Source organism: Lycium barbarum, chromosome 6 (genome assembly GCF_019175385.1).
Source record: "Lycium barbarum isolate Lr01 chromosome 6, ASM1917538v2, whole genome shotgun sequence".
NCBI classification, from domain to species: Eukaryota; Viridiplantae; Streptophyta; class Magnoliopsida; order Solanales; family Solanaceae; genus Lycium; species Lycium barbarum.
In genome coordinates, this window is record NC_083342.1 from 88,735,634 (window position 1) to 88,756,253 (window position 20,620).

The window sequence follows — 20,620 nt, forward strand, 5'->3', positions numbered from 1 at the left end:
TATATATATCGATATTTAAAAAAAATATGAAACATAAACGAGTTTCCAGGAATTAGTCACCTATAAATTGATAAAAATGAATGTGAATTCCAAGCATTGAACTTTGAAAGGACTTAATAGTGCTATATCAGCTGTTATTAAATTAAGAATGATTATATTGCATCGCTAGAAATTGTTCAAGGACCTTGTCTACCATTTACTTTGATAAATGTCCTTGTCAGTTTTTTATTCTTTTTGTATTTAATGAAGGAGTATTTATTGGTTATTACTATATTAAGTCAAAATGTCAAATTGTGGATTTAGTCATTGGTTATATTTAATACAAATGTTGAACGATCCTTAATCATAGACCTCCAATCAATCAGCGATGAAAGGGGACGCTTGTATTAATATGTAATATAATATGTACAATTATATCAAATTAAAAACAGCTTTAAAGATCCGTTTGGACATGAATTTATTTCCTTCTTTCCCAAAAATAAAAAATTTCAAAACAACGATTTGGTTATAATTGGAGTGGTTTTATGAATCTTTTTTAAGATGAGTTTTAAGTTTGAAAAAGCGATTTTGACTAGCTATTCAAGTGATTTTTTTCCACTCACAAAAATTTACTTTCTTCAAAGTTAAATGCATTTCCAAATATAACTTCAATTTTCACATACCCTTTTTTCAAATAAAAAAAATCAAATACTAACATTTTTAAATATCATATTTATATGTCCAGACGTCTACTGTTTCTTTGGGATTAAAATGATAATATAAAAAAAATAGAAAAGAATATGAATTTATCTAGGCTAGTAATTAACAACTATATGTATCGTTCGGTTAGAAGACAAATTATACTAGGATTAGTTATATGCTGACATTATTTCTTATCGATTGTTTGATTTAGTATAATAAAAATAGCATGTGTTGCATAATTTTTAAAAATAATTATTTACCTAAAAAAACCTCCACATTCTTTAGCTAAGGACTATGGGAGGAGACTCAGAGCACTTCCCAGTTGTGATGGAGTTGCATTAGGGATCAGCTCTTAGCCCATTTTTATTTTCCTTGGTGATGGATGGATTGACGCTGCAAAATCAAGGTGAGGTGCCATGGTGTATGTTATTCGCGGATGACATAGTCCTGATTGACGAGACTCGCAGCGGAGTTAACGCTAAGCTGGAGTTTTGGAGACAAACTCTGGAGTCTAAAGAGTTCAAGTTGAGTAGGACCAAGACAGAGCACTTGGAGTGCAAGTTTAGTGATATAGTGCATAAGGCTGACGTGGAAGTGAAGCTTGGCACCCAGGTCATACAGAAGAAAGAAAGTTTCAAGTATCTTGGTCTATTATACAAGGAAATGGGGAGATTGATGATGACGTCACACACCGTAGTGGTGCAAGGTGGATGAAATGGAGGCTTGCCTCCGGAGTGTTGTGTGACAAGAAGGTGCCGCCAAAACTTAAAGGCAAGTTCTACAAAGTGGTGGTTAGACCAACTATGTTGCATGGGGCGGAGTGTTGGCCAGTCAAGAAATCTCATGTTCAGAAGATGAAAGTGGTGGAAATGAGAATGCTGCGATGGATGTGTGGGCACACTAGGAGCGATAGGATTAGGAATGAAGTTATCCGAGACAAGGTCGGAGTAGCCTCGGTGGAGGACAAGATGCGGGAAGCGAGGCTAAGATGGTTTGTGCATGTGATGCGGAGAGACGCAAATGTCCCGATGTGGAGATGTGAGAGGCTGGCTATGGACGGTTTCAGAATAGGTAGAGGTAGGCCGAAGAAGCACTGGGGAGAGGTGATTAGACAGGACATGGCGCATTTCCAGCTTACCGAGGATATGACCTTAGATAGGAGGGCATGGAGGACTCAGATTAGGGTAGAAGGCTAGTAGGTAGTCGCGTTTATCCTTTCTTACGAGTAGTTGCATTACTCTATAGTTTCTTATCCCTTGATTTCTGCGAGTATCTGTTTTCACAGAATGGTTTATCATGGCCTATTCACTTTCGTTGTTTTCATTTTCATAATTGCTTCGAATTGTTTGCCTATAGCTGACCTTTCCTATGCTTTTTCTTGAGTCAAGGGTCTTCCGGAAATAACCTCCCCACCTAAGGTAGGGGTAAGGTCTGCGTACACTCTACCCTCCCCAGACCCCACGTTGTGGGATTCACTGGGTATGTTGTTGTTGTTGTATTCTTTAGCTTTATATACTTTCAAAGTTTCTTTGCAAAGCTTTAGTCATATATTCTTTGAAAAAAAAAGGGCTTGGTATTCTCACTTAAACTATTTTGACAAAGAAATTGTCATCTTGATAAATAGGAAAAGAAGTGATCGATCCTATACAAATATAGAGCATGAAAACCAAAAAATAAACAAAATTAAAAAAGAGAAGAAATACTCAAGAACAGGATTACAAATGAAAAGAAATTGATAAAACATCTCTACTCAAGAACAAGATTTGGAAAAGGTTTTGAAGGACTTCAAGGGCAATTTTATCTTTTAACCATGCGTATCCAGGTATTAGTAACTATAATATTGTTAATGTCATGGTTTACTATACATGAGAATAGTATTGAATAGGGTGTATAAGTAATACTGATATTAATTGTATCGACTTAAATTTACAGCCAAACATTGTACTAAAATTTTACACCGGCACCATCCTATACCTAATATAGTCTACCAAACGACCCATTACTGTTGTGATTGGCTTGTTGACTCAATGTTTGGGTAATTAAACGCACAACTTTTAACTGATATGATAGTATTTTTGTCTAGTGCAGAAAATAATATTATTGTTTTTCTTATTGATTCGGCGCTCAGCCAAAATTAGAGGTGAATTTAAGACTTAAGTTTTACGTTTTAATTTTTAAATTTTTTAACATTAAATCTATTATATTTTATTGATTCAAACCTATATTTTATTACATTTTAGTGAACTTTTGCATTTAAATTTATGCACGCATTAATGCATTGACAGAATAAGGGGCAAAATTGAAGGAAAAAAGAGAGAGGGAGGAACAACATAAAAAATAGAATTGACATAAAGAAAATGAGAGAAGGCAAGGTATTTGTCAAAATCTTTAAGGTATATTAATATAGAGATATTACTATAGAGAAAGTATTTAACATAAAAAAAGAAAAAGAAGATGAAAGCAGGACAAATATATTGTTTCATGGACATTGGACGGTGATGAATTATCAAAAGATAGAGCATTATTCGTGCTTTACAAGCCGGTCAATATTGACGTGATGCTGTGGAACTAGTGCGACTTTATACAAAAAGAAAAAGGAAATAAAGGATCTTTTATTTATTATCAAGAAAAGGAATAAAAAGAAAGGGCGACACGTAGTTAGTGATATTCATGGCACAATAAATCAAAAAGTGTTTTTAATCATTCAACGATTTTTGAGATGGTTGAATTTTTTTCACTATTAATTGGAGATTTCATAATCAAATTTTAGAAATCAAGCACTTTACCATATACAAAGCTTAAATTTGTAAATTTTGAATATCGGTTGGTTAAATCAAAAAGTCTTTACTGCAAATTTAATTAAGTTTTCGACAATCAATATAATTGAGATACATTTTTTTTGTTATTAACTAAAAGAACCAGTGATTTGATGTGTGGAATTTATTTATTCATAACAAACAATAAACAAATAATATATTCCTTACTATCTTTACGACGTTGGGTTTTATATTAAAACTGTCATAGATATAGATTTCAGTTTGAATAAAAAATACTCTTTCTTTAAAGTGAAAAAAAGAATTGATCTCAAAATGGGTCCTTAAATTTCAAAAAGTGCTTCAAGGTATATGATGCCAAATGGTTTGTACAAAAATAACTTGTTTTAAAGACTTGATTGTCAACTACATGCATAGCCTCTTCTTTTTCTTCTATTTTAATTTTAATGCTATCCACATATGAGGCTAAAGATAATTATTTAGAATTGTCATGATCCATACCTTGTTGGGAAAAAAATAGGACCCCAGTTAGAACAACTTTTTTTTTTCTTCAATATTTTCCAGAACTTCTCATGATCAGAAAACTATAGTGCTCCTTCTAAGAGTGATTACCTTGGTAAGGAATCATGAACTTTCTCAAGCTGAGATGCTCTTAATTTTTTATTTTTTTTATATATCTATGTAATCATGCAAGACTACAATAATCCAATTATTACAATAATCTAATTAAGATTTGCTGATTTGATATTAAGATCAGCTTTAAGAAAAATTTACCTCCTCCCACACACTAAATTCCACACCTGAAAATAATATTGTTCTTTGAAAGTGGCACAAAGTGATAAAAAGAGAATAGAAAAGAATTTTTGTTCGTATCTCCAAAGTCAAACAAAACAGTTTGTCATTTTCAATCTTTTTCCCCTTTCTTAGACACATTTTTTTTTTGGGGGTAAGAATTCCACGAGAATATTCAAGGAAAATAAAATTGAATGCCAGCACCTAGTTCTCTGGGACCAAAGGGCATATATATTTTTTGGGTGGAGTATGTCAAGAATTTTCATCATAACTCTTCTAGTTTATATCTTTCTTCTTTACGTTTTTGCTTATTTAACTAAAGTGAAAATGAAGTAGGCATGCATTTGTACAATATTTGAGTGGAGGTTGAAAAAAGGAGTGTCTAGAGTTGAAATTGAAAAGATTTAGACAATATTTGAGAAAGGAGAAAAAAAAAATTTGAAGTCGAGGTTAGTAAAAGAAAACGCGGTAAGTTGAAATCTCCTCTTGTTTGTAAACTTTATTTGAAATTAGAAAAGTTTGTAAATGTTAATTGATGACTAATGAAAGAAAATCAAAACTCTTGTTTGTGAGCTTTATTTGAAATTAGAAAAGTTTGTAAATGTTAATCGATGATTAACGAAAGAAAAATCAATTTGTATCTCATTTGATTGAAGTTCAGTACTTGAATAATGCTCATGACCAAACTAATACTTGCAAATATTGAAGTTCAGCATATGCAAATACTGAAATAATATGTATACTTAAACGGCCCTGAATTGTCATTTGGTGTCACCGCTATCTGTTTGGGGCGCGATTTGTGGTCCAGATTCGCCTCCAGAAATTTGGTATGAGAGTGTTCATTTAAAGTTCAAATATTGAACAGATCCCTATGACCAAATAAATATATAATGGGAAAATTTCATAAATATACAATTTGCTCACTTACATTGCAAAAAAAAAAAAAAAAAAAAAAAAAAGCTCAAAACTTACATTGCTAACCTTTAGCCCATATACAATATTATAATCCATGTACCCATATACACCCATACACAATATTATACAATATATAGATACACCCATATACAATATATAGATACACCCATATGCAATAGTATGCACCCATACACAATATTAAACAATAAATAGATACACCCATATACATCCATATACAATATTATGCACCCATATACATCCATATACAATATTATGCACTCATATACACCCATATACATTGAAAACTTCAGATCTATCCTCTTCGGCGATATACCGGAGCTAGATCTCAATTCCTTGAAAAACATTTTCCTTCATATCGAACACACCGTAAATATAGCTCTAAAGTTATATATCAAAAGCAAATATGTTAAGAAAAAAATATAATGAAAGACAAATATAGATTATTTGTAAAAGTACAAGGGCAAATCTGGCCCTTTTCCGTTTAATTATTGGAGTCTCAACATCATGTTTGGTTTTTTGATGCGTACTTAGGTTCAAATCTCTTGTACCAGATGAAGATATATCAGAGTGAGGATAAGATCATTTTGAGCGGGACTAAGTTTGAAAGGCAAAAAGGTATAAACTACAATATGTCAAAGACAAAAGTATTGCATGTAAGGAAATTATAGAACTTATCGTAAACTTATATACTCGTAATAAGAAAAACCCATTAGGGAGTTGCGAATCAAAAAATTGCGCGGATTGTCCTTTATATGTACTGATCTTTAATTTCTGTCCCTCAAATCGGTGGTCTTTTAGCTTTACCCCTACTTTTAATTTAATGAGAATTTATGGGCCAAAATATCCTTACTCACTGGTTTACGAAATCAGAGATTCGAATTCGAATCCCAATAGAGGAGCAAAAGTTATGCCTTGAGGCCTAACTTTTGTAAAATCCTATAAAACTATGTCGGACAAGGGGTAAATTTATGCCTTAAAGCATAGCTTTTATATAGAAACTATGTCTCAAGACATAACTTAATTTCTATAGAACTACGCCTTAAAGCCTAACTTATGCCCGAATAGTCATAATTTTCTATGAAATTCTGCCTTGCGACTTTTTTTTAATACCCTACAGCTAGGGTTCAAACCCATTAACCCAAAATCTCAGGCGTACTTTCGGCCACTTAAAATGCCGAAGGAAAACAATTAAAGACCAATAATTTGAGGGACAAAAATTAAAGACCACCCCCGAAATAGGACATTAGTACGAATGACCCGTTGCAAATTAACTGACATTAGAAAATTTGCAGGATTATCCTTCGCTGGGGTGGTCTTTAAGTTTTGCCCCTCAAATTTGGTGGTCTTTAATTTTTGCCCTCTGATTCTGCCTTAAGGTAAAATTTGCAAAGACGGAGGATAAAAAATAAAGACCACCAATTTGAGAAGCAAAACTTAATGACCACCAATTTGAAGGAAAAAATTAAAGACCACACCAAATAAAGGACAATCCGCGTGCGCCATCCACGACTTATACATGGGCTGGGGCCTACAGATCTGATGCGAGCTGAGCTCGGCATACGTAGAACCACCATGAAGCCAAACATTCCACCATGAAGCCAAACATTGTTTAATTAAGAAAAATACTATGGGCAAACATATTACAATAACACAAATTATGTTGCAATTCTTCCGCAAAATGTCACTGTTTAACCTTAAAACGGAGAACAATTAAATTTATGCGTGACGCCAAAGATATATGGCTAAATTCAATTCAAGATTAAATAGCGAGATGTGTCAATAAATGAACAGAGAAGCAGATCTGACCAACTGTTAAGTGTGTCTGGCCTCGGGTATAAAAACTGAGGTCGATACCTTTTGTTACCAACTTACACGCAGTATAATAAAAATGAACTTAAGAACAGATGGGAATGGATTTAAAAAGATTCTTATGATTGTTGATGTAAACTATTTCTCTCCTTGCTATTGCCAACCCCTTTCATGAATGATAACCTCCTCTTTATATAGTAGAGGAGTTTCAACCCTAGTACAATTCTGAATAAAGCAAGTAAATCTGGTGATAACTATTTTGCCGAGATCGACGCTGAAATATCCGGTTGAGGACGGATATTTCGGTCTCCCGCTGATGGCAGTCAATAGCCCTTCCTTTATCGCCTCATCCCGGCCCGAACTCGAAGCCTCGTTCCCGGTGAGATGGTCGTACCGTGATCGAGCATAACCATAATAACGGGAAACCGAGCGTGCCTGTATCCTTGGTTTTACTCGTATACAGATAGTCCCCCCATTTCCCGAGGTACAATTACTGACGGTGGGGAATGAACCCAAATAAACTGAACAACCTAGGACGGGACCTTTAAGTCAAATCTCACTCTGCCCGATGCTAGGTCATTGTTACCCAGTCGCCAAATCTTTTTGGGGAATCCTCCTTGTATCAGAATCCTTGATACGCTACAAGATCTCTTGAATCTCTTTCTATATAAAGCCCATGTCTTCTTTCTTTTCCATGCATCTGCACTTCTTCAAATCTCACTTTGTTCCATCTCAAAACCTACTGATATTCCTGCATTGAGCCCATAATACTCTTCGGATCTTCAATCTTCTTGTTCCAGGGTGTGAATACTTTTTGTTAAGGAGGACCTTCCACGATCATGGCTTACGTACCGTTATTGACTTAGGGTGAATATCAGCACTCGTTCATGCCATCAACTGGAGCCGCTGGCTCTGATAGGGAGTTAGAATCTATCGCTGCTGGTATTGTTCCGTCGGGTTTTATTTATACGAACGACTGCAAAGTCCTTCGTCATCTTGACCCGGTGGAAGATTTCAAATCTTGTATCGGTGATAGCGCCATTACTACGGTCAGGGAAGATTGCCATCTAGGCGCAGACGTCGACCTCCTCCCCGTTGGGGAGGGTGTGAAAATAAATCATCACGTTGCCGGTTACTCGTTATCATGCACTTATCCCTTTGCCATAGGGTTCACCCTTCCTATTCATAGAATAATCGAGGACTTCTGCCGTCAATATCGAATATGTATCGGGCAGATCGCCTCGCAAATTTGGAGGCTCGTGTTCTGCATTGAGAAGTTGGCCAATGCGGTCGGAGTCGCTTTTACCCTCGATCATTTGATTCATTTATATATACCTCGGGTGATCCGATGGGGAATTGTTCAGTTGCTTCCCAGGGGAAGCCGAAGCCTAATCGACTCCGAAGACAATTATGATCGGGGATGGCTTCACCGGTTCGTGATGATACGCACGGTTCAACTTCACCGTCCATCGTTTTTCGATTTTCCCGAAGTGTGGAACCCTTCAACAGATCAGGTTGAGCCCACGCTTGAAACTGTTATTTTTGAATGGGTGATTGCCCTTCTCCGGGCTTCTCGTAGCTTAGACTGTTCTTGGAGAAGAATGGCACCTGAAGGGGGGAAAGGCAAAGACCATGGTAACTTCTTAATCTGATCGTTTCGACCCCCATTTCCATGTATTATATCCTAACTCAATACCTTTGGTTTCCAGGACTTCGGACGAGGAGGGCTTCCAAGGGAAAGTCGGTAGCCGAAGACGTAGTTCGGGGAAGAAGAACACCCGCTCCATCGAGGCCACCTAGACGCAGGGAGGCTGGAAGTTTTCCCATTGTGCATTCGGGGGTTGGATCTCGAGTTCGAACTCGCCATATTATGGGGACCCGTCGGGAAATGCCTTCGGGCGAAACTACACCAGTGATTGTGCTCGATGAGGAAGATTTACCGGGATCGGATATCTCCGGGTCATCCACCTCTGGTGCAAGTCATGGGGACATCTAATTGGTACTACCCATCACTGCCGCATCCCGTGGATAGACTCAGAGATCTCATCCTCCGACCTGTTAGGTTGAGTAAGGGTGTGGCTGCCTTACTTTTGTTTTTCAATTGCTGGTCATATAGTAGGGTTTCTTCTGCTTTTTCTGATGTACTAATGTATCCGGCATAGTCGGAATTTTATGAAATGGAAAAAATCTTTAATGGAATTTTACAAATTGGTTGTTATTGGACTTCATTGAGCATTCCATGTGTATTGTTTGTACCCAAACCTTCGTATATTCCCTTGTTATATTCAATCAGTAATCACTTACTTCATAAATCAAAAAAACCTGACATGTTTTGCTACCGACCACCGTAATCGAGCATATTGTTATTAAACTCGGCCACGACTGGTTCGAAACCACATCCTTTGCGAAATATTCGGAAGCTTTACTCGATCATAGAGGTGTTCGTACGAGGTCCTGATATAGGTCTCTTCGGAAGGCGACCCGTTTAAGCACGATCTGTTAGTTGAGTGGGCGCCCCGGTTCCTTCTCGCGTATGCTTCCCATGATTAGATAGGATCAAGGTCACATCCATCACATCCGTCTGACATCGGCACGTGTCGAAGCCCTGTTGGCTCTGAAGACGGTTGCGGAAGGTAGAGCGTCTCGGTCCCACTCTATAAAAGCAAGTTTTCCCCTTCTTTTTTCACTTTCCGACTTTTACCAAAGGGAATTTTACCTTCGCGTGCCTGCACATATACTGAACTTTTTATTTGTTTGTGTGTATACAGCGCTTATCCGAACCCTTGGTGTGGTTCCTAACTTCTACCAGTGGGTTGGGAAAATATGTTCCCAACTTACTTATGCCGAACGTACTTGGAGGCGTTTGTCTCGATCCCGTTGGGAGGCCGGGACCCATGGTAAGTCTTTCCCTTAGAGCGTCGTCCTTTCTACTCTGTGCAATACGCCACGTTAGTTAGGTAATGACTGTTCTTCTTTTTGCTTCACAGGTTTGTCAAAGGCCACCAGAATTCGGGGCCAGAAAACTGCCGAGGCCTCAGCTGACGAGCAGGATATCGAAGCTCCCGATCAGGGAGACCTAGTTGAAAGGAGGGAAAGAAAATCCTCCGAATCATCTCGAGCTCCTTCCCATGCTAGGAAAAGATCGAGGGTCGTTATTCGAGAGACCTCGTCGGAAGATATCTCGACCCGTGCTTTGGATGTTGAGGTTGTTGGTCAATTATTGGACCATTCTGACGACGATGATCAGGCGTTGGGTGGGCATCGTCTTATTGACGAGCTCCTCGATCATGATTTGACCGGTTCTGTTGCAATCACTCCACCATTGGTGGAAAGCTCAAGTCGAATTCTGGCTGGGTCGAGTGGTATCTCGAGGTTGACCGACGCAGGGATCATCGGGTAGAAGGTCGGGGCCTCCGACCACACTTCTACTCGAAGTACTGAAAAACTGCCAGCCGCAGCCACTGGATCGAAGGCAACTTCATCGGTATCAAGCTCTAAGTTACCTACTATTCCGCCTTTGTACGGTATTAGTTCCGTCCTTCCGATACAAGCTGTGGCCTCATCTGAAACGATAATTTGCATACAGGATTCTCCGCCGCCATTGGTGGATATTCCTGCCGATGACGAAAAAGCCAAAGGCAAGGTGACCGAGCAGAGAGCAGCCGGTCATGAGGGTTATGAAATACCCACTCTGGGTATGTCGGGTTTTGAGCATTTGTCCATCCTCGTGGCCGATCGTTTTGGGGTTAATTCCGGCCCTAGGTTGGAGAAGCTGTTTCCCGCCCCTAGTTCCGACTTGAATCGGAAGAGGCTAATAACCTTCAAGGTGTCAGCCGACATGAACATGCTATCGGGGCCGGTCGGGGTGACCAGCTATTTATACCCTTTGGTGTCCCAGGAGGACCGTCGAAAAATAGACGAAGTCAATGAATTATGCCTTTTTATCGAGGCCCGGTAGGCATTGAACCGAGTAAGTTTTGTTCTTGTGTTCCTTTCATCTAGTTTTAACTTCATGTCTCATTTTACAATCGTTTCTCTTTCTCTCTTAGGCCTCCGTGCTGAATCATGCCTGCTTTCACCGGCTTAGGTATGAAGTGGGCTAGCTCAAGGAGGAGCTTAAAAGCAAAAGTCAGGAGGTGGACGAACTCATGGATCTGTACGAGCAGAAATTAAAATACATCTCGTCTCTCCCTGACCTTTCTATCCCGAAGTCGGACTTAGCAATGGCTCGAAACGAGGCTGTTGAGGCTAAGCGGGAGTGCGATCAGCTGGCAGAGAAGGTAAGGGCTTTCGAAGTTTTCAATAAATCTTTAACGGTTGATGCTAACGCCCTTCCTTCTCAGGCCCGAGATTATGTTAGCTAGATCAATCAACTTCAGGCAGAGCTGGATGGGATCAAGCCCGAGTTTAATGCCCTTCATGAAACGACCATCGGTGCTGTGGCCGAACGTGATGTTCTTCGGGAGCAACTTCGGGCGTCGGTGGAACAAATGAATGGCCTTAGCTCATCACTTGCTGCGCCGAAGCGGAACGAAATCGATTGAACCATGTCATCACCGATATACAAACTGAGCATGGAAAGGCTCTTGACCAGATCTCGGGTTATGACGATATGTTAGGGCAGTACAAGGCCGATGTGGCTGCTGCCGAAAAGGCCAGTAATCTTCGAGCTGAGTACGAGCGGTGCTTATCCCGAAGGAAAACCCTCGAAGAAGTTCAAGCCACTGGTGTGGACTTATCAGATCTGATCGAGGAAGCCAAGAAGCTTGAAGCGGAAGCAAAGGCTGCGTTCGACCCTGAGGATTCGGATATCGACCTCGAGTCAGCCGATGAAGAGGCCGAGGGGTCGGATGAAGATTAGGTTCAGGGCCTTGTGTCCCTTTTTTTGTTTTTACACCTTTGTTTTGAGGCCACTATTCCGAGCCTTTGTAAATCTACTTTATGTATGAATGAATCAAAATTTGTATTTGATATTTGTAAACTACTCCTCGGTTCAATGTTTGTTCGGTTTATGCCTTCATTATAATTTGCCATATTGTTTCGGCTAGGATAAACTTCAAATGGTAACGGCTCGTGATTGGGTTTTAGTATGTGTTGACGTTAGTCGTTGCTCTATTCATAATTTACAAGACAGACCCGATCACAACATTTTTGCATTTTTAGACCGTGGTCTTTAACCGTTTTAGGTCGCAGTTTTAGAGCTTGCATATGTTTTTTAGACCGTAGTCTTTAACTGTTTATGCCATAGTTTAGACCGTAGTCTTTAACTGTTATGACATAGTTTTTCGGTATTTGGCAACATTGGATCCTTTTGATCGAAGTAAGTTTTTTATTGAAAAACCGGCCAGAGATGCAGTCGCAATTGTTGCCACGGCAAGAACAAACTAAGTGGACACGATTCAATCGATCGTTTGGTCCTTACATCTGATCCTATCGTTCAGGCCTTGGCTTTTACATAGTTATCACTTAACTCATGGTAACTCATAGTCTAATAGTCCCCTAGTATTCGAGTCCGAAGTATGAGGGCTCGGGTACTATTAGCCCGGTATGTGCAGTCCTCGGTCTCCGGTCTTTGATTGGTATGCTCTATATGCGTAGCACGCTGTTCGGCGCTGCCTCATTAAAAACCTTGCCGAAAACCCACTTCGGGACAAAACGGTCGAAGGGAAAAAGAGTGCAGCACGTGCTTTCAGTTCTAAGTCTATGACTTCCGAGTATCCGCTGTACTGTTTCGTTGTCCCTCGGGCTGTATCCCTGCATGCTTAGATCGAGAGAGAAGAAAGCAAAAGAAAAGTTATTCGTACCTTTAACAGTAATATCGTTTTAGGTGTGCTACATTCCAGTTGTTTTTCAGCCATTGTCCGTCTTCATTCTCGAGCTGATAAGAACCTTTTTCGGTTATTCCAGTGACTCGGTACGGTCCTTCCCAATTTGGGGCTAGTTTCCCTTCGTGAGGGTTCTTCGTATAAAGTGTGACCTTCCTCAGTACTAAGTCCCCAATCTAAAAATGTCTGAGGTTGGTCTTCCGATTATAATACCTTTGCATCATCTGTTTTTGTGCGGCTATCCGGATATGAGCAGCTTCCCTTCTTTCGTGCACGAGATTTAGATTGACGGACATTGCTTCATGGTTCGAGTTCTCAGTGGCATAATGGAATCTTAAGCTTGGCTCACCAACCTCGACGGGTATCAGGGCCTCGGCTCCGTATACAAGGGAAAATGGAGACACCCCGGTGCTTGATCTTACCGTTGTGCGGTAGTCCCATAAAACCTCGGGCAGAACCTCCTTCCATTGGTGTTTAGAGCCGGCCAGTCTCTTCTTTAACTTCTGCAATATGGTTTTATTGGTAGACTTGGCCTGACCATTCGCGCTCGGATGATACGGGGTTGATAAGATTTTCTTGATTTTGTAGTCTTCGAAAAACTTGCTGACCTTGCTACCTATGAACTGCTTCCCGTTATCACACGCGATCTCCACTGGTACCCCGAATCGACAGATTATATGGTCGTAAATGAAATCAATGACCTTTTTTTCCCTGACTTTCTCGAGTGCCTGTGCTTCGACCCATTTAGAGAAATAATCGGTCATAAGTAAAATAACTTGCGTCTTACCTGGGGCCCATGACAAAAGGCCCCACTATATCCATGCTCCATTTCATGAATGACCATAGGGAGAGGACCGGGTGGAGCTCTTTCCCAGGTTGATGTATTGACCGGGCCTGCCTTTGACATTCCTTACATTTTCGAACGAAGGTTTTGGTGTTCTCCTCCATCTCGTTCCAGTAGTATCCTGCTCTGATCAGCTTGTGGACCGATGAATCGGCTCCCGAATGGTTTCCACAAGTGCCCTTGTGACCTTCTCTCAGAATATAGTCGGTTTCCCCAAGTCCTAGGCATCTCGCTAAGGGGCCGTGGAATGACCTTCGGTACAACTGGCCATCGACCAAACAAAATCTAGATGCCTTGGTTCGGAGGGCCCTTGATTCCTTGGCATCGGATGGTAGCTTTCCTATTTGAAGATAATTTATGTATTTGTTCCTCCAATCCCAAGTGAGGCTGGTCGAGTTTATCTCGGCGTGGCGGGTCTCTATGACTGATTTTGTCAACTGTACCACAGCTCCGAAGGCGAACCCTTCTGATTCGACCGAGGATCCCAGATTTGCTAGGGCATCCGCTTCATTATTTTGATCCCGGGGTACGTGTTCCAACCTCCACTCCTTGAACCGACGAAGGACAAACTGCAAATTTTCTTGATATCTCCGCATTCTATCATATTTGATTTCGAAGGTTCCATTCGTTTAGTTGACCACCAAGAGAGAATCGCACTTGGCCTCTATGATCTCGGCTTCCAAGCTTTTAGCCAGTTCTAAACCTGCAATCATAGCCTCATACTTGGCTTCGTTGTTAGTTAAATTAGCCGATCTAATAGATTGTCTTATTATGTTACCTGAGGGAGGTTTGAGAACGATCCCTAACCCGGACCCTTTTACATTAGACGCACCATCCGTGTAAAGGGTCCAGACTCACGTGTTAGTCCCCGAGGCAAGAAACATCTCCTTGTCGACCTCGGGGATCATGGCTTGTGCAAAATCGGCCACGAAATTCGCCAATATTTGGGATTTGATTGCAGTTCGTAGTTTGTATTCAATATCATACCCGCTAATCTCCACAGCCTACTTTGCCAGTCGGCCTGAGAGTTCGGGTTTATGCATGACGTTCCTTAGGGGGTACGACGTTACGACGCATATGGGATGACACTGAAAGTAAGGTTTTAATTTTCTAGATGCACTTAATAAAGCCAAAGCGAGTTTTTCCTGATGTGGGTACCTGTTTTCGGCGTCACCGAGGGTTCTACTTACATAGTAAACAAGGTATTGCGTACCTTTCTCCTCTCGAACCAGGACACCGCTCACCGCTATCTCGGACACCGCCAGGTATAGATACAACTGCTCGTTCGCTTTTGGTGTGTGGAGTAGAGGTGGGCTTGATAAGTATCTTTGAGTTCTGCCAAGGCTGTCTAACATTCAGGGGTCTATGCAAAGTCAGTCTTTTTCTTGAGCAATGAGAAGAAACGGTGACTCTTGTCCGAGGATCTGGAGATGAATTGGCTTAGGGCAGCTATCCGTCCCATTAATCTTTGTACCCCTTTAATGTCGTTTATCACGGTGATATCTTCGATTGCCTTTATCTTATCCGGGTTGATTTCGATTCCACGATTTGATACCATGAATCCGAGAAACTTTCCCGATCCGACTCCGAAGGCCCATTTTTCCGGGTTCAGCTTCATGTTGTACTTTCTTAATATGCTGAAATTTTCCTGCAAAAATTTCAAATGGTCCTCTGCTCGCTGGGACTTAACGACCATGTCATCTATATAAACTTCCATGGATCTCCCTATTTGGTGTTCAAACATTCGGTTGACTAAACGCTGATAGTTGGCACCGACATTTTTTAAGCTGAAAGGCATTACATTATATCAATATGTGCCAAACCTAATTATAAAGGAGGTTTTTTCCCGATCCTCCGGGTCCATTTGTATTTGGTTATACCCGGAGTAGGCATCGAGGAAACTCAGCTTGTTGTGACCCGCGGTAGCGTCGATCATGCGATTGATGTTGGGCAAAGAAAATGAATCCTTCGGGCAGGATTTGTTTAAATCCTTATAATATACGCACATTCTAAACTTATTCCCCTTTTTAGGCACTACTACAACGTTAGCTAACCAATCTGGGTACTTTACCTCTCGAATGGATCCTATATTAAGGAGTTTAGTTACCTCGTCCTTGATGAATGCATGTTTCACCTCGGGTTGTGGCCTTCGCTTTTGTTTGACCGAGGAAAAACTTGGATCCAAGCTCAACTTGTGTGTCGTCACGTCCGGTGGAATACCTGTCATGTTTAAATGGGACCAAGCAAAGCAATCTGAGTTAATTTTAAGAAACTCAATAAATTCTTTCCTGAGCTCGGGGGTTAACCCCGTGCCCAGGTATACCTTATTTTTCGGTAGATGGACGAACAGTGTGACTTGCTCGAGTTCTTCAATGGTGGACTTAGTGGCATCAGAATCATCGGGCACCACAAAGGTTCTCGGTATTTCGAATTTTAACTCTTCGCCTAGTGTGTCTCCGTTCCGATCTTCCGAAGATTCCGGGATCAGGATCTGTGATTGCTATTTGGCATTCTTCGACTGATACCTGTTGTGTACATCAGCCCAGGCGATTGCCGGGTATTCTATCAAGTTTTGTTTTAGTTCCATAGATTTGATCGAGCTCCTCGAGTTGAGCCCTTGGGTGAAAGCCTGAACGGCCCAATCGTCAGTAACTGGAGGTAAGTCCATGCGCTCCATTTGAAATCGAGCCACAAACTCGCGAAGGGTCTCGTCATCTCGTTGCTTAACGTTGAATAAGTCCGATTTTCGAGTTTCGACCTTGATGGCCCCGGCATGGGCCTTAATGAAAGCATCAGCGAGCATGGAAAATGAATCAATCGAGTGCTCGGGCAAGTTATGATACCAAATCATAGCCCCCTTTGACAGAGTTTCCCCGAATTTCTTAAGTAGCACTGATTCCTTTTTGTCATCGGCGAGATCATTGACCTTAATAGCGCACGTATACGCAGTCACATGCTCATTTGGGTCCGTTGTCCCATTGTACTTCGGGATATTGGGCATGCGAAATCTCTTGGGGATTTTCATCAGTGCCGCACTCGGCGGAAACTGCATTTGAACAAACTTTTTCGAATCCGGTCCCTTCAACACTGGTGGAGCCCTCGGAATCTGATCGACCCTCGAGTTGTAGTTCTCCACCTTCTTGTCGTTCGCCTCTATCTTTTTTTCACCGGACTCGACCCGTTTGGTCAATTCTTCGAGCATTCTTATCAATTCGGTACTTTGTCCGGGGTGGTTCTCGTTACCCCGTGGGGTATGTCTTTCCTCCGTATCCTGGGTCTGTTCTGATGGGGCAATATCGGGTGCTTGACCCAATATCGAGCGTGACCAGAATGTTGTATTGAACTGCCACTACTATCTAAGGCCCTACGGGCTACGGTGGGCGCCAAACTGTTTAACCTTAAAATGGAGAACAATTAAATTTATACGTGACGCCAAAGATATGTGACTAAATTCAATTCAAGATTAAATAGCGAGATATGTCAATAAATGAACAGAGAACCAGATCTGACTAACTGTTAAGTGTGTCTGGCCTCGGGTATAGAAACCGAGGTCGATACCTTTTGTTACCAACTTACACGAAGTATAATAAAAATGAACTTAAGAACAGATGAGAATGGATTTAAAAAAATTCTTATGATTGTTGATGTAAACTGTTTCTCTCCTAGCTATTGCCAACCCCTTTCATGAATGATAACCTCCTCTTTATATAGTAGAGGAGTTTCAACCCTAGTACAATTCTAAATAAAGCAAGTAAATCTGGTGACAACTGTTTTGCCGAAATCGACGCTGAAATATCCGGTTGAGGACGGATATTTCGGTCTCCCGCTGATGGCAGTCAATCGCCCTTCCTTTATCGCCTCATCCCGATCCGAACTCGAAGCCTCGTTCCCGGTGAGACGGTCGTAAGGGAAACTGAGCTTGCCTGTATCCTCGATTTTACCCGTATACATTCACCGTACTACTCCTTATATTGATTGAAATTGAAAGTGAAAAAAAAAAAAAAGAGAACAAGATGGTCTCAAATCTCAACTGCTAGCCGCTTGGATAGAACTGGACCAAAGGCTTGAATAGGGACTCCATTCTTCAAATGAAATAGGCCTCATCATTACCCGGAGGAGTTAATTAAGAAATGAAAAAGAAACGAAAAATCTCAACAGCAGAATGCATATTAATTCGTAGGCTTATCAAATTAAGGCCTTCATCATTAACCCTATCCAAAAAATCATTGTCCCATTTTATAAGAATCCACATGATCAGTTTTAGCGAAAATGGGACTTCACACGTGACAGATCTTTTAGCGACTATTGAACATTACATTTGACAGGTCTTTTAAAGATCAAATTAACACTTGTGTGGAAGAGTTGCATAGTGACCTATGTAATGATTTTGATTGATTAAGGCTCAAAACGAGTACAGGATATCAGATGAAAAGCTAAATAAAAAGCAACTTTGGTATACATATATGGAAGATCAAATACTCGCCATTGCCAATTTACCAACTTATTTACCAATTTGTTTGCCGGAAGGCTACTACACCCATTAAGGTCCTACAAGAAGGGACCACATTTTCGACCTGACAATGATAAAGAAGACCAGTTCCAGCTCAAACAGTAAGTCTGGAAGTCACCTCTATTATAGCCAACTGTGAATTACTCTCAAATGTAGCTCTAGCCTAGTCCAACTCGGACCCACTGACAAGAGAATGCAGAATTTATAAGCACCATCTTCTATCTAACTGCCAAAATTATCATATTCGATATTCAATGACACCACTATTTAGGTGCCAAAAAAACACCCTACATCAAAACAAAAACTTTGAAGAGAAAACAACATAAACACACACATACATATACCAGCAACAGAACATCATTGGAATTCCACAAAATCTCAATCTTTGTGTCTATGTTTCCCTATTCCTTTCCCTTGAACACAATATTTGACAAAACTCTTGAAACCACCCTTCTTATGAGGGGACTTCTTGTTCTCCTCAATAACTCCAACACTCTCCTCTCTTTTCTTTTTCAACGTCTCCTCAAGAACAAGATCTTCCTCTTTTTGCTTCTTCATCATCTCCAACTCTGCTTCCAATTGCAGACACACATTCAACACCCTGTTCTCAACATTCACCAGCCTCTCAATGAGTGTCCCCTTGTGTTCTGTCTCAGAAATCACGTCGTCTATGGGACGACAATGCTTCTCCATGCTTCTTGGTGAGAAATCAAGCGACGAAGCTTGCCCGTCGCTCGTTAGTGTCTCGCTTGATGCCGTTGATGTCTTCGGGGAATGGTCACCTCCTCTGACTTCCTCCAATTTTTTAATCTGAATGCATATATGAATTTACATCAAACATCACAACATCCGCTGAAAACTTTCAAAGTTTATAACAGCGATTCTATATTATCATGTCATAGTTAACCTCTATTTCAAACGTTAGTTGATCACCTATTAAAATAGTAACTAGCATACTATTTTTTAATCTGAATGCATATATGAATTTACATCAAACATCACAACATCCGCTGAAAACTTTCAAAGTTTATAACAGCGATTCTATATTATCATGTCATAGTTAACCTCTATTTCAAACGATAGTTGATCACCTATTAAAATAGTAACTAGCATACTATTTTGACAGATTAAAATTCACTTTCATATGTAATTTTACTTGGCTCTCAGATTCACTTTCAATGTAATTTATTTGGACTGTCCATAAATTCAACACCGAACATTACAATTTAAAGTGTCACGTTAACAACTTCTTCACGTTAGCAACTCTTCACGTTGAAGGTTATTAGTGGATAGAGGATTACTATATGTTGTACTTAGAGGAATCATAGATATTATCAAATTCCACAGACGCCAGCTAACATGTGGGGAACATTAACCTAATTCTTGTTAATTTATCCTTCAGGATTTTGCCACGGTGTGGTACTTTTACGTGGTAGTTTTTTTTTTTTTTTTTTGTGTTCAAGTAACAACTCTTTTTTCTTAAATCAAACTTAGGATAATTGAACAATAGAGGTAACCACTTAAAGGCATGGAATGAAGTAAAACAATTGCTGGCCAACTATAATTCCTCTTCCCAAAGGAGCATAAACAGAAACAAGAATAAGAATTAGAAGTATCTAAAACCAACAAAACTCAACAACATGGAGCATTACTATAGGAAAAATAGCAGTAATTAATTAGAGATGTCACTCACAATATTGTCAAGTCTATCCAGCCTAGAGAGTATTGGTTCTTCTACTGCTGCCATTTTCTTCTTCTTTCCCTTATTCTTATCCTTACCGTTATCTTTCTCTTTAGCTCTTCCTTTCTTCTGTGTGTTGTTGCGTTGATAATATATTTTCCCGGGCCAGATGCACATGGATATTTATAGTTGGTTTTAGGCGGCGAACTAGGGGGAACGGATACGTGGGAGTATGCAAGAAGAGCAACTGGCACTTGACACGTTGCACATTTTTATATGTTTGACAAGGATATGATGATGTTTTGGTATCTATGTCGTCTTGACACGTTGAGGATTGCATGCAGTGGATATATATGGATTGATACTTCATGTTTTTCTGTTACTGTTATCCCAAGAGTACCCCTAGAAGGTTCCAAATCAAGAACCATTTGCCCATTGGTTTGTTTTTCTTTTCTTTTCTTCAAGCTATTAGTTAATTGGTTTGTTCTATGTTACGGAGCCAAATCAATGTTGTTGGGCGAACCTCGTTCCCATCACGTAATAGAGCAGCCTGCCAAGAATAATGAATAAATAGTAATTTTGTTTTTCCCATCGTATATGCGTCATGGTAACGGACTAGTTTTAATACCCCTTTATGATTTTATAACAGGTTAATAACATATTGTTTATTGCTAACTTTGGTTTGGCGAAACGCGAAAGCTCCATGGTATTAGCTCAGTGTATATGTCTATCATAAGTTCCACACAGTACTAGCTTTAACTTATCTCG

The 20,620-nt window shown here is 40.1% G+C and overlaps 1 protein-coding gene across 1 annotated transcript; it reads right to left on the minus strand.

Moving 5' to 3' along the window:
• Window positions 1-18,127: 18,127 nt before the first annotated feature.
• On the minus strand, window positions 18,128-20,021 carry LOC132644692 (uncharacterized). The gene is made up of 2 exons (XM_060361297.1): window positions 19,865-20,021; window positions 18,128-18,981 (listed from the first exon to the last, which is right to left on the minus strand). Exons 1-2 carry the CDS (start codon window positions 19,916-19,918, stop codon window positions 18,550-18,552), a joined length of 486 nt encoding a protein of 161 aa, XP_060217280.1. The 5' UTR covers window positions 19,919-20,021; the 3' UTR covers window positions 18,128-18,549.
• Window positions 20,022-20,620: the final 599 nt, after the last annotated feature.

What these genes read in the sequence shown, in the direction of transcription:
- LOC132644692 (XM_060361297.1), bottom strand. Translation starts at nt 19,918, where the DNA reads ATGGCAGCAGTAGAAGAACCAATACTCTCTAGGCTGGATAGACTTGAC. An exon ending in TGGATAGACTTGACAATATT is followed by an intron (nt 18,982 to 19,864) that starts GTGAGTGACATC and finishes ATATGCATTCAG; the next exon opens with ATTAAAAAATTGGAGGAAGT.